Below are 14,524 nucleotides of genomic sequence, written 5' to 3' on the forward strand. Positions count from 1 at the left end.
AAGGAACCCCGTTATTAATCCATCATTCTGATTGCATTGGGAGGGCAAGGTAATGAATTCAAACCAGGGTTATAATTTTTGTTGTTATTTCAGATACAAGTCAGTAAAAAGAATAGATCATTATGATTGGTACATTAAATAATGATGGATTATGTATATGGATGAGATGGATATCAATGGATGGGTATACTTTTAAATATAGATGTGGATGGATTGACATGGATGGATGTCGAGAAGAAAATGATGAATGCAAATTGAAGGAGACTCATCATAGATCCTTCTTTTCTGCCAGGACCATGGCAAGTTGAAATGGCATGAGAACAGCTCCACTTCTGTTTTGATTTCTAACTTCAGTAAACAATGGGAAGCAATACAAATTGATGGATTTCAAAATCAATTTATTTCACTCGGTCTAGTAAAGTGTGAGTGATCCCAATAAAAGAAATTACATTAATTGAGGGTGTATGGACAAAGGAGAGAAAAACAAATCTATGATTCAAATGTTAGCCTAAAACTCCTATTAGATCATTAGATATTACTGTTTTGAATTGAACCATTCTCACCTGTCAAAATTTTCATCTCCTTGTTGATTCATGTGTTGTATTCCAGCTTGTCACAAATTTATTTGGAAACCCAGAAAATTTCAAAAAATCTCTTAAAAAATTATAGAAACTATAACTATATCTCATAAAAATCTTAAATGTATATTTTATGGCTTAAAAATGATATTTATTCAAATATAATGTCAAAAAGTATACTTTTGGACTTAGTAAATAATTTTATTCGGAAATTTGGAGTCAGAAAATTATATATATATATACTTAAAAAATAATCTTCATTTTTAATATAATGCTAAAAAATCCATAAAATACCAAATATCATAAAAATCAGAGTATCATTGTAATAATATATTTAATCACTTTCATCTTGATAACAAGCATATAAAATTATTTTAGTGTAATTAAAAATGGAATATTTATGCTACTAATATAATAATTAGAGTGCTATCAAAGGTCACTGAACACAATAAGTGAGAACAAGGATATGCACTTGAATAACCCTTGCATGTCTGAATCAAGTTAACTTTTATAATCCAACCTAATTAATTTTCTATGTCAATATATGTATATATATATATATTAATTGATCAATTATCAATTTAACCGAATCAATAAGTTGAGTATTGACCCAATTGAAGGCTATGCTTCACCTTGTGTTCTAAAACATATAAAGGAATGTATTGGCTTTCTCATGAAACCCTACCGTCATTGATTACCATATACGTATAGTCCCTCATTTGCTTGAAGCTCTTAGAATGTCTTGGGAGTATGGTCAACTATCACACCCTAATTGGTCATCTCATTTGGTATTTGTGCATTCTAAAATCATCATAGAACTCTTCTCCAATAATTTGTTATTTCGCTAAGGACTTCATCGCATCATCTTCCTTGAGTTGTCTCCTCTCGTAATGAGGGCAGATAATCCCACCATGACCCCTCTTTCATCTTCGTGAACTTCTTACTGTACTCAAGCTGCCATGGTTCATAAATAGTAACTCGTAGGTCATAGTCACACCATAACCATCCGTCAATAAACTAGAAATTATGAATAATTATGTGATATAAATTTTTTTATTTATACAAAAACATTTAAAACATTTCTTATGATCCCATAGGACGCAAGGGTCAAATCCACAAGGAGTAAGAATTGAATTTTTTTACTCTAAGTTAATAAAATTAAAATATTAACGTAATAAAATTAAATTTTAATTTATATAACTAACTAAATAAATTTAAAATATTAAAATTAATTTAAAATAAATCTACCAAAGATAAAAAAAATACAGATTATATTAAATCTACTTTATCCAAAATTAATAGAATAAATTTAGGAAATTTTATGTATTTTCTAGGAATAATTATAATAAGGTTGTCTAAATTGGTGTTAGGGTGGCATCAGATGATGGAAAAATGTGGCAATAAGGGTGAGCGTAATGGAGTGGTTTTAACGTCACAAAATGCAATGGAGATGGTGAAAAATGTGAAACCAACTAGTTATAAAACAAGATAGTGTTACAACCTTTCTGTTGCTGATAACAGCAAAGCTGGGCACAGAACAATAACCAGAAAAGTTGATGGTGGCATGATAGATTGTGAACAAGTAGATTTTCCTTGAGAATCGCTGATAACATGCTAATTTTGATAGTAATTTCATCTATTTAATGTGTTTATTTTCATATAAATGATCACAAATGCATGTTAATAAGGTTTAAAATATTTCATTACATTTTTAGCATGAAGTTAATAATTTTAAATTGTGGGGTATTTTAACATATTTTTTGACATTAATTTCATAAATAGCTATTTTATATATTTAAAATATATATTACAATAGTTATTTAAATATTTACAGGGTTTTATTATATTATTGGTATTAAAAATTTTATTTTATAAAATTTATAGCATTTATGGAATTTTTTTATATTAAACATGGAAATACAATTATTTTATAAATCATGAAATATAACTTTAAATTTATTTTAATATTTTGAAGGTTTTTATTTATTTTTTCTAGTATTTTTAAAATTTTGTATCATGCTAAAAATCTGCTGTATAAGATGGAGGGGACAAAAAAGGGATGGCTCAGATTGCTCCAACTTCAAATGAATATATCTAATGATACATTTGAAGTTTTGGGATGAACCTTTCAGGGCATTTATTATTGTAGGTCATCTATCTGTCCACCATTTTATATCTATACGTAAACACCCCATCCTTATAGAAAATGGCACCCTTGGAGTTTATTCCTAATTATGATTAGCATGTTAATTATGAAGGAATAACATCCATATTAAAACTCATGAAGATAAACACAACTCAACTCACTAAGCACATGACGGCAAGGTTAGTGTGGTTTTCCTCCTTTATTTACTCAAGTCTTTGTCCTTTTTCCTATTTTATAATCTTTGATAGCATAGGTTTTCATCATCACACAAGCCACCTCCAACTATGCCACTAATATCCATGTATCTGCCTCCATCTCAAACGATTGTAAAACATGCATCAGTTGCCCCAATCTACCGCTCACCAACACGTGTTCTCAGCCATGTCTACTACAAACTGCAATGGTAAAAGTTATCAGCTCACTACATTCACACTACCACTATAATTTGTCATTCGGAGATTCCTTAGGACCAACTAATGTATTTAATTCATACTAATTAAGATTTATCATTAGAAAATTCTCAAAATTATTCTATAAATTTTGAATAAATTAGACTAATTAGGATAAATATTTTCCCTGCTTCTTAGAAATATTTTCGAATTAATTTTTAAATTCGTTTCATTGGATTATATTTAATTATTCAAATAAACATCAAAATCCAAAAAAAATTAAAGTTAATTTGCATGTATTCACTATTTTTTCCTTGTCGATTTGTCCCTTACTTTCTCTATGATTGTAAGTAAAATTATAAATATTATTTTTATAATAATAACGTTTCAATGACATATGTTAGCCCCAATTTAAGGTTTATCATTCCTTGAAGCTGATAACTGAGGAAAAAAAGGACAAAGAAAAGATTCTGAAAAATTTTAAGCTTGCACTAACCTCTTTGTCATGAGCCCAACTGTCCAAGTGGTCCATTATCTTTAGAAGTCTTGAATATATCACCATTCCTTAAGTCTTCACCCTCAAATTATAAATTATGATTATCATAGTGATTTTCTCATTATAAATCTTGAAGACTGCACTAACCTCTTTGTCATGAGCCCAACTGCCCAAGTGGTCCATAATCTTTAGAAGTCTTGAATATATCACCATTCCTTAAGTCTTCACCCTCAAAACTTTATCATATATACCAAAATAAAATTTACAATGAGAAAATCACTATGATAATCATAATTAGCAAAAAAACTCCGAGGCTCATTTTCCTAAAAACATGGATGGGCTATATCAATAAATATAAGACTATGGATAGATAAAGGAATTAAAGACGTAATTCCCTTAAATCTTCACTTTTAGAAGTCCCTCTCGAGTCTCATTTGAATTAGAATATTTAGAATGTGTTTAAAGACTACTGATCTCTGTACTATGATCTCATCAAAATTTCTTTAGTCATTTAATAAATTTATGGTGTTCATTATAAACATCACATGTGCATTATAATGTATATATTGTATCAATGGACACGAATGAGACATGCAATGTGTGATTGGCTTGCCAACCGCATGAATTTCCGTCAATCTCCCACTTGGACAAAAATAAATAAATTTTAGATAATAAAACCCTTTTATTCTAGAAATGGATCTCAGATAAATCTAGATACTAATTATTTATGTGGGTTGTGATAACTTATTCAAGAACCAAATGGGAACTGGTTCATTTTGGACTAGGTGACTGAATCATTAATGTTTTTAACTATGCAAATTGGATTGGGATAGACAATCATGGTGAATTTCAGTAGGCATGATAAGAGATATACATTAGAAAGGCTATTCAATGAAGTCCTTAGCCAAGGTAGTAGAACTATCATAGAAGGATTTTTCTCAATACATCAGCCCCAATCAAGATGACTAATTATGGTTTGGTGGCTGAACATGATCTGAGTCATTCTACGATCATACAACGATGTAAGATGATACATATACAATAATAACTAATGAAAAAATTTCATAAAATACATCATATTCATTTGACCTTTCGAAACATGACTCAATCTATTGTTTGGGTTAATAAACACGAAGTCAATATATATATATACATATATATATATGGAAATAATAATTAATTTGTTTTTGGGCTAGAGGATACACTTACCTTGTGGTGCTTTTTGTCAAAATATTTAGTAGGTATAAAAGTACATTAAGTCCAAAGGTAGAGGGACTATGAAATCATATTCTTGGTAAATTAACCCCCATTTTATCTTCTTTCCTTGGGCACTCTACCCTCCAGGTGTGAATGAGATTAGCGATAAGATCCAGTAGGACCTATGGTGTTTCTGTTTGGTAAAAAAATAAGAATATACCTGACTTTCTAAGGATTACATGGTTACTTCTTGAGATTGGGCATTTTCTCCATTTAAAGTAACACAAGAATAGTTAATGTGGTGCACACAAGGTGTTATGACAAGCTAGGGCCTACCAATAAGCTTTATAAAAATAATGTAACCTTCCAGCCTACCTCATTTCCTTGATCGTTTCTATAGTTAATAACTACAACTAGAGCCTAATGTTTTATATCCACATATTTGCTCAATCACTTCCACACATACTGCCAAAAAACACAGTATCCCATCATTAATTTTTTTTCTTTTATCAACTCCCATTTTTAATGGTGTAGATTATCAGTCCAAGAGGCCTCTTAATAACACTCCACTTGATTACTCTTAAAAATGGTGTTTTATCAGTTGAACATATAGTTTGAATTGTTAATAATTTCAAAATATATGTTTTAAGAGATTTCATGGTTGTTGTAGGAACACACGTTAGGCTAATAATTATAAATATTCATAAGTGCTTTTCTTGCATCCAGTTCTATGATAGAAAAAGTGTGCTAATATTTCCACCAACAAAAATATAATATAGTCATGCACCTCAGCATAATTGAAAATCTCTGAATTTGAAGTGAGTAGGTGCTGAGGGACATGTGACAGCATTTTCCAAATATAAATAGAACAAGAAATATGTTAAAATCATTCTGGAATTTTAGTTGTGCAATATATTATTTCTAATATTATTCCAAGCTTGTATCATATTTTCCCCTTATACTAGTATTTTGGAAAAATCAGGATGAAGAATTTGTACACCAAATCTAAGATTATGCCTTGATTCTTGACAAAAAAACAATCTGACTAATTGCGCTCAACTTTGTTCAAATCATATCCCAGCTTGAAACTTTCATCATTTATAGATTTCTTCAATTTCGATGCACTTGCGGTGAATTCCTTGATATCTAAGAGTGTGTGGCGTAGGATAAATCAGAATAAATATGAATCTTTTGGGCTACTGAAATTCTGAGCGCGGAAGTTGAGCAGATCGTTGCTGATTGGAGTTTTGATCTTCGAAAATCGCTGGGCAAGCTTGTGGGTCATGTCATCCAGTTCCAGCTACGTTCCTTGCTCAGTTAACAGCCGAAATTGCTGTGTATCCAGTACAAATGAATTCCGAGAATTCGTGCCCAAGGCTGCAAATCTTCAATGGGGATCTTCTTTTGGGCATCGGAATGTTAGAATTCTTGGAAAAAGGAATCGAGCGACCCGCAACGGTGTCGTTTGTATGAGCAGTAAGTTATCATCGGATAGTCCAAATGGCGGGGGAAGTTCATCTGCAAGTTTCCTTTCAGTTCTATGTCCCCTCCTCAAGTTATTTGCGGTTAGTCCCTGTCTTTTTTTTATTTTCTTTGATTTTCTACATCCGGATTGAGTGATTCTCCCTCCATTTGCCTTTTCGGCGTCGTGATTTTTCAACCTTGATCTTTTCAGTCGATTTGATTCGACGAAAATGCCTTTTCTAGGTAGAAATTGACATAAAATGCAAAAGAGAATAATCTTCTGCAACCGAGTAAACGTTTTTCAAAGGTCTTTGGAGTTTGAAAAATCACTCATATAATTAAGAGTTGTTATTTCTATAAAATCTACGCGCCAGTGGATTCCGTCTCTACATCAGGTTCAATAGCTTGTAAAATGTTTAATAACATAGAGCTCCCTCCCAAATCTGAAAAGATTTTACAAAGACTCACAAACTTAAATCCCTAAAATGTTTGATTCGCTTAGTTGGATGATGATACACCTATTCGTGTATCAAGCCCTTTAAAGAGAATCTTGAAAGAATTTCTTGAATTGGTAATTCCAAATGAAGAGAACCGTGCCAAATTCCCCGTTACAATGCTCCACATTGTTTATGTGTTTGAACAAGAAGATAGAAGATGGATGAAGATTGATCCCCGAGCCAGCGGCACTGCGCTTTCGCTTGAGTGGTCATTGATATGTTCTTGTAAAGAGTGGATCAATACTCCCCCCTTTCAGATTCAGCTTGTTCCCAAGTTTGAAGTCAGGAAAACTCATCTGTAGTTGTTTGGCACATGCCCAGGTGGTCTCATCACTTGGGAGGTTTACGTATTTGACAAGTACTTCTTGGGCCCCTCCGATTTATTACAGGTTTAAACAATAGCTTTCGAGTAAACCTGCCACTCCTTGTCATGTGTTAAAAATGTAGGAAGTGTCTGAGCGGTCACAGAATTCCCCAAATGTTTTTTCAGTAAAGAAGCATGCAAAGCTGAATGAATTGACGTGTTGAGGAATGTCTAAAAGATCTGCTACTGAGCCACTCTTTTTAAGGAAGTCATAGGGGCCAAAATACTTTGGACCTAATTTTTGAAAGGATTGTCTAGCTAATGATTTTTTGGATCATATTGTGAGGTCTGATCTATAGGTAAACCATGTCCCTCACTTGAAACTGTTCATCATGTCCACGGTTGTCAGCCTGGGCCTTCATTCTCTCGACTGAGATTTAGCGAAATGAGCTTTCAAGGTCGTCAATTCCGAGGGCTCGCTCCCACTGTTCTTATAAAATGCTTTATGAAAACGTTTTATAAAGACACGCAAACTTAAACCCTTAAAATGTTTAATTTGCTTTGTCAGGTGAGCAGTGAAACTATGTTGCGTCACTTTAAATAATATCCCTATGGTTCGTTGAGCTTCTAATGATTAAATTCTGTCTATGCCTTTTCAAACGTTAGAATTCGTAGTATTGTATTTTTTCTTAAATTAAAATCCCCAAACGCTGTTTCAATCACGGTGGCGGTTTTACTAAGATTATGTCATTGGTTACAGGGTGGAGATCCATCTGCAGAGAGGAACGGGTTTCTGGAGGTTTGATGATTTCCTAGGGTTTCTGGATTTTAAAATTTTTCTAATGGTGTTTTTTCTCCGAGATCTATTAGTAGACACATTGTTTATGTTGACTGTGAGCACAGGATCACATGACACTTCACTCTCTCCACTGACACAATCTTATCCAGGCAACAACATCCTCGTTGTCTAGTTTGGCTAGATTTCCATGGGGAAAGAAATCTCTCCAAGAAAGCTCAAGGCAGAAAGATGAAGATAATCCTCCACTCCTATTGCAGCTTTATGAATTCGGTGAGCTTCTTTTTCTGGTGCACGATTTCTTCATAGTTTTAACAGAATTGTTTCTAAGGAGGCATTGTCTCTCCCTTCTTTGTTCATTTTTTAATTTTTTTCTACTGATTCATAAAATCTTTGATATCGCAATCATAACTCTGTTGATGCTGAGTTTGGGGTTCAATTCAGACAAGTCTGGTCGATACTATTACGTGAATTGGACATTTCAACAGTTAAATGTAGACTAAAATGTTCTGATAGGAACCTCGATCTAGGTTCGTATCGGGAAGGGAGTAGAGGGCTAGGGAAGGTTGGAGTTCCCGGGGTAGGAGAGTAGAAACAGGAATGATAGGAGAGGTCAAACAGATGAGGCAGGGACCAACCAAGGACGAGCCGCCTGATGACGCGGTAAAGGGCTGATGATCGCGGGGAGGGGGATCGTCGGAGACGAGAAGAGAACTGAACAGCAGGGGTAGGGATCTGATTGGATGGGAGCAGGCTGAAGATCCGGTGAGATGATCTCAGTGATAGAGGATTGCTGGACGGTCAAGGGGACGGGATCAAGAACGCGAGGATCGAAATAGTGAGCGAAGAGGCTGATCTTACCTTAAGTCTTGACTGCCCTCTTAAAGGGAGGGCTACACATATTTATAGAAAAAGGATGGAATCTAACCTAAACATCAAATGACTTAAGTGCCCTTAATGGGCTAAAATTCCTAAGATACCATAGGGGGTATAGGATCGTATCACGTTCTGAATTATTTTGATGATACAATTTCTAATTGTATTCCACAGTTTATCTTCCATTTTTCACATGCAGTTCATTCTGAATGTACTTGTAAACAGAGGCATGCCCATTTTGTAGGAGGGTGAGAGAGGCGTTGACTGACCTTGATCTTACTGTTGAGGTGAAACTATTTATTTTATTATTTTGGTTTTTGGTCCAAATCATTTGAGATTTATAAGAGCATTGTCTTCTTTACTCCTTGAGAATGGATTCGAATATGCTTATGGCATGACTTTGCTTATAATCAACCAAAAAAGAAGGCTGGAACATCCGTTAAATGTTCATTTTCTCCATGCAGGTTTACCCATGTCCCAAAGGATCTGTGAGACACCGAGAAATAGTCGGGAAATTGGGCGGAAAAGAACAGTAAGTATCATATTTTCTACTGAAGCTATCAACCCTCTATAACCCTAAACTTTTCAGTTATCATTTCATTCCCTAACCCCGATACAAGTACCTCATTTCATCATGCTCCCGTACTTTTATGTTGATTACTACATCTCTTTCAATTAACCCTAATCGCTTCTTGATCTTCTCCTAGGTTTCCTTTCCTTGTTGATCCAAATACTGGCACCTTGATGTATGAAAGCGGTAAGCATTCAAACATCTTGTCCTTCATTACTCGGTTGACTTGATTAACTATATCGTCTCTTGGACAAATTTGGGTCTATTTGCCCTTCCATTTATCTTTGGCTTTGATTTTTATTCTATTTGACATGCAGGCGATATCGTGAAGTATCTGTTTCAGCAGTATGGTCAAGGTAGAAGTCCCACCTTTGGGCTTCTGGAGAGGTTTTCATTATTTTCCACTTCTCTATTTACTGGTTCATTTTTTTCCGAAGTGTTATATTATTTTCCTGTTCCCCCATGAAATTTTCCTTTATAAGAATCTTCAAATAATAAAATATTTTTTTAAAAAATACGAAAATTGTTCTCTACATCACGAATCGAAAGTTGGCTAGTCGAGGACTACTGTTCTATATCTGATTTCAAAAAACAATTTGAGTGATGTTTTCCATGACAAAATTGCCCATTTGCAAAAAAAATAAGAAAGAAAAACTAATCAATTGACAATCTTCATCACATGATTTCTGCAGTACGCTAGTCACTGGATGGATGCCAACACTTCTTCGGGCAGGCAGAGGAATGAGCAGGTGGAGCAAGGCTAGAACTGAGTCGCCTCCTGAAAGGCTTGAGCTTTTCTCATATGAAACTAACCCCGTAATTATCACCTGATCTTAAAATCTCAAATTTGTTTTTCTGTAATCAATGTGCATATAATCACAAATTTTCCTTCTCTACAGCAAGCCAGGATTGTACGTGAAGCTCTCTGCGAGTTGGAACTCTCTTATATCCTCCACAATGTCGGTGATGGGTCATCAAAAATAGAAACTCTCCTCAAAATCTCTGGTTCTAAGGAGGTGCTCATGGCTGCCGCCCATTTTCTTAATCTTTAGATATCATCATATATATATTCAGTTCCAGTTTTTTTCTTTTCACAGGTTCCTTTTCTCATTGATAACAACACAGGAACGAAGTTGGGTGACTACAAGAAAATCTTGACATATCTTTTCGAGACATACCGCGTTGCCTGAATTTGCATGCGTTTGCTGAAGGACATCAGACTTTGTATAAAAAACTATTTGGACACTTATTTGATACGAAGTACATAGGAATATGTATACCTGTTGACTTCATGTTAGTGGGTGTCAGCCGCCAAGTTGACTCTCTTTCTCCATAACCATAAACCCTAAATATTAGATTCTAGGTTTATGGTTTAGGGTAGCATTTTTTTTAGCATTCTTCTTTTTCCTGTCCTCTTGCAGGTGGAGGCTTTAGTGAAGAGTAGGGATGGGGAAAAAAATATTTCGTTACAAACTTGCAAACAAACATGAACGAACATGAACATGAACACGAACACAATAAATATTTAACAAGTAATGTTCGCGAACAATTTGTGAACAAAGGAACCATTGGCGAACTCTTGGTGGAGAAGCTTATTTCTGTTGTTTTATACATCCCCAACCTGCGTCCTCCGTCCTTTGGTAAGCTAGCAGCTACCGCAAATTCCTAACAGAAAATGTACACTCTGTTAAAAATAATAATTCATTTCTAGGTAAGTTTAAAAGAAATCTTACCTTGGTAGAACTTTAAGAAATAACTTGCATAATGAACAATAATCATGATATTATATTTAAGTAAATCACAAATTATGAACCTACAAAATTAGTATTTTAAGTTGGATAAATCATTATGAATAAATAATGGATGATTCACTAACCAAGAAAAAAGTATTGAGAGGCATATCCCAAATTGATCCCTGAAGATACCAAACATGATAACTAATTCTATCTTCATTTATTATTGAAGTTTTCACCCTGAGCTAATATGAAATCCGTATAACAATATTGTCTTTTGTGGACTTAATTAATTAAGTTTCTATTTTTTAATATGCGACATATGTTTGCATACATCCCATAAAAATGACATTATTTTTCCTCTTAATCAATCCTATGATACTTAAGTTGCTTCCATTCTGAGATTCTGTACATTGCAGCGATCATTGAAATAAAAAGGATCTTCATAAGAAAACCTTTCTAGTGCCCACAAGGTTTATAGAGAGTAAGATGGGTAAATATCATTCATTTAGATTTTTCTCATGTTTACCTAGGATATTTGGTCCATAATCTTTCTTAAATTTCCACATACGTTATAAAATAAGACATTTATACTAGTTCCGATTCAGTTTTCCTGATCAAATCTTGATAGTTTTAGGAAGCAAGACACCCATAGGAGAACATACAAATCATTAAAAAAAGGAATGTCTTGGGATTTTAATAGTCAACAGAAAATGGGGAAGTGACGAGACCACTGATGAGGAGAGAGAAAAATGGAGGACCAAGATTTCTCAAACTTCACAACATGTTATCAAAATATCCATAAGGCTACATGAACTGAAATTTTGAGTGGAGCTTCATCTTTAGCCCTCTTTGTGTCCTTGTTGTCCATAAATTAAATGTGGACATTTGTAAAATCATCCTTAAACTTTCTTCCAACATTTGTGGGCTGATTGAAAGATAGTGATTTCTGATTTCTGTAGAGTTTGTTATTGGTATTTTGGCTGTTTGAGAAGATGCAACGAAGAAGAGGGGGAGCTTACACGCACTCACAAATCCTGGTGATCTTAACAGAATGTAAGGATCTATTACAAACTTCCTCATCTTACATCAGATATTTTTATCATCAACATTAGCGTTCATCCATCCCAACATCCCTTTATACCATCTCATCAAGTCTTTACACATAACAATCATGCCTTATGTCTTTCACATCACCATCTCTTCAACATCTTACCTTCATCCCCCTTAAAATAGTCAATCTTTTATTACATCTCTATTGCCTATTTATTTTCTTATTACATTATCATTGCTCACTTCTCACTCTCATTCAATCGTCTAATATCCTCATTGCCACTCTCTAATATAATCATCTTAATATTATTCATATTATTGTATAGATGAATTTTTAAAATTCCCAAATTTATTTAGGCTAAACATTTGTTCGTTTCCATGATTGGAAGCCAGTTAAGGAATCTAACCTTAGAGTGTGGAATTGATTAAAATCTTTAACTTTTAAATAAGGATTCTGTGTATATAATAAAATAAAAGATAAGGAGTGATGAGCACAGATTTGGGATTGTCCCACATCTTATCTTGGATATTTCCTCTACAAACAGTTGGTCACTATCTTTCCCTATCAAAGTTACCAAAGCTGAACTCCCTATTTAGAAAATGGAATTATGATAAAATTCAAAATAATACACATACTTAAATATGCAATTTTAAAATCCCTTCTCCTCCAAAACGAAGCCCGTGAACCTATCATTTGGAAAGATTAATCAAATAATTCAAAGTAAGACATTACCTGATTATGCTTGAATTACCACACCTTTAGACCTCAAGATACATAATGACTAGTGTTGGGCTACTTCCCTTATCTCCTTACACTAAGACTCATGTATATTATCCATCATCAAGCCAATCATAGCACTCTGTTTTTACTTAGGTTCATAGAAAGAAATATATATTCATTATCATTCCAGTGTGATGTTTATATGAAAGTCCATGAATACTTGCAATGACCTTGTGAATTGTGATGAGAAAATAATTAGTTGATCACCCAGTCTTTAAAAATGTTTTCTAAATATTTCTATTCGATGGATAATTGAGATGGACATTAAATTTTATAGATACTTATATGATAAGCATGGTTGATCATGTGGATGTTGGTATGGAGACACTAAGTACAGACTATGGGTGCTCTTTGGAGAAAGAATTCACTTAAGTGATCTTTATGAATCCCTGAATGGTACTATATCTAAATGTCGAATAGGTCGATTCATGTCACGGCTGTATAAGTGATCCATTGACATGAGATACCAAAGGCATCTTGACGATGGATGATTATATTTTGACTATGACTTACAAGTCTATTTCCTTGGGATTCTTATACCATGATAAATGCATGTATATTTCCATACATTTTAGATGTTTTGGTATTACTAATTTAGAATTTATCATGTTATTACTTGAATTAACTAAATATTTATGCACTAGCTATACATTATAATTTTTGTATATTATGGTTATTTATCAGGTTGCCCTATTTCATCGGTAAAATAGATAAATGGAGAGGGGGAGGGAGGGAGAGACAGAGAGAGGAAGAGAGATAGAGTGAGAGAGTGAGAGAGGAAGAAGAAGAAAGAAAGAAAGAGAGAGAGTGAGAGAGCAAGAGAAATAAAGAAAGAGAGTGAGAGAAGAAGAGAAAGAAAGAAAGAGAGAGAGAGTGAGAGAGGAAAAGAAAGATAGAAAAATAGAGAGAGAGGAAGAGAAAGAAAGAAAGAGAGAGAGAGAGAGAGGAAGAGAAAGAAAGAAAGAGAGAGTGGGTGAGAGAGGAAAAGAAAGAAAGAAAAAGAGAGAGAGAGAGAGAGGAAGAGAAAGAAACAAAGAAAGAAAGAAAGAGAGTGAGAGAGGAAGAGAAAGGATAAAGAGAGAGAGAGTGAGAGAGGAGGAGAAAGAAAGAAAGAGAGAGAGAGAGAGAGAGGAAGAGAAAGAAATAAAGAGAGAGATAGAGTGAGAGAGTAAGAGAAAAAAAGAAAGAAAGAGAGAGAGTGTGTGAGAGAGGAAGAGAAAAAAGAAAGAAAGAGAGAGTGTGTGAGAGAGGAAGAGAAAAAAAGAAAGAAAGAGAGAGAGTGTGAGAGAGGAGAGAAAAAAAAGAGAGAGGGAGAGGAAGAAAGAAAGAAAGAAAGAGAGAGAAGGAGAGAGGAAGAGAAAGAAAGAAAGAGAGAGGGAAGAGAAAGAAAGAGAGAGAAAGAGAGGAAGAGAAAGAAAGAAAGAGAGGGGGAGAGAGTGAAAGAAAGAGAGACAGAGAGCAAAAGAAAGAAAGAGTAAGATATTGAAAGAAAGAAAGAAAGAAAAAGAGATTGAAATAAAGAGAGGGAGAGAGAGAGTGAAAGAAAGAAAGAGAATGAGATTGAAAGAAACAGAGAGAGAGCAAAAGAAAGAAAGAAAGAGTAAGATATTGAAATAAATAAAGAAAGAAAGAGAAAGAGATTG

At 33.9% G+C, this 14,524-nt stretch overlaps 1 protein-coding gene across 2 annotated transcripts; it reads left to right on the forward strand.

Moving 5' to 3' along the window:
* Nucleotides 1–5,929: 5,929 nt before the first annotated feature.
* On the forward strand, nucleotides 5,930–10,591 carry LOC144705839 (Thioredoxin family protein). Of its 2 annotated transcripts, none has more exons than XM_078578673.1 (10): nucleotides 5,930–6,371; nucleotides 7,832–7,870; nucleotides 8,020–8,140; nucleotides 8,969–9,030; nucleotides 9,208–9,275; nucleotides 9,451–9,500; nucleotides 9,632–9,701; nucleotides 10,007–10,130; nucleotides 10,214–10,330; nucleotides 10,440–10,591. In XM_078578673.1, exons 1-10 carry the CDS (start codon nucleotides 6,090–6,092, stop codon nucleotides 10,470–10,472), a joined length of 966 nt encoding a protein of 321 aa, XP_078434799.1. In that variant the 5' UTR covers nucleotides 5,930–6,089; the 3' UTR covers nucleotides 10,473–10,591. The 2 variants fall into 2 exon arrangements, with proteins under 2 accessions (XP_078434799.1, XP_078434798.1); XM_078578672.1 differs by having other exon boundaries at nucleotides 5,932–6,371; nucleotides 10,412–10,591.
* The last annotated feature ends 3,933 nt before the right edge of the window (nucleotides 10,592–14,524 follow it).

Source organism: Wolffia australiana, chromosome 7, assembly GCF_029677425.1.
Source record: "Wolffia australiana isolate 7733 chromosome 7, ASM2967742v1".
NCBI classification, from domain to species: domain Eukaryota; kingdom Viridiplantae; phylum Streptophyta; class Magnoliopsida; order Alismatales; family Araceae; genus Wolffia; species Wolffia australiana.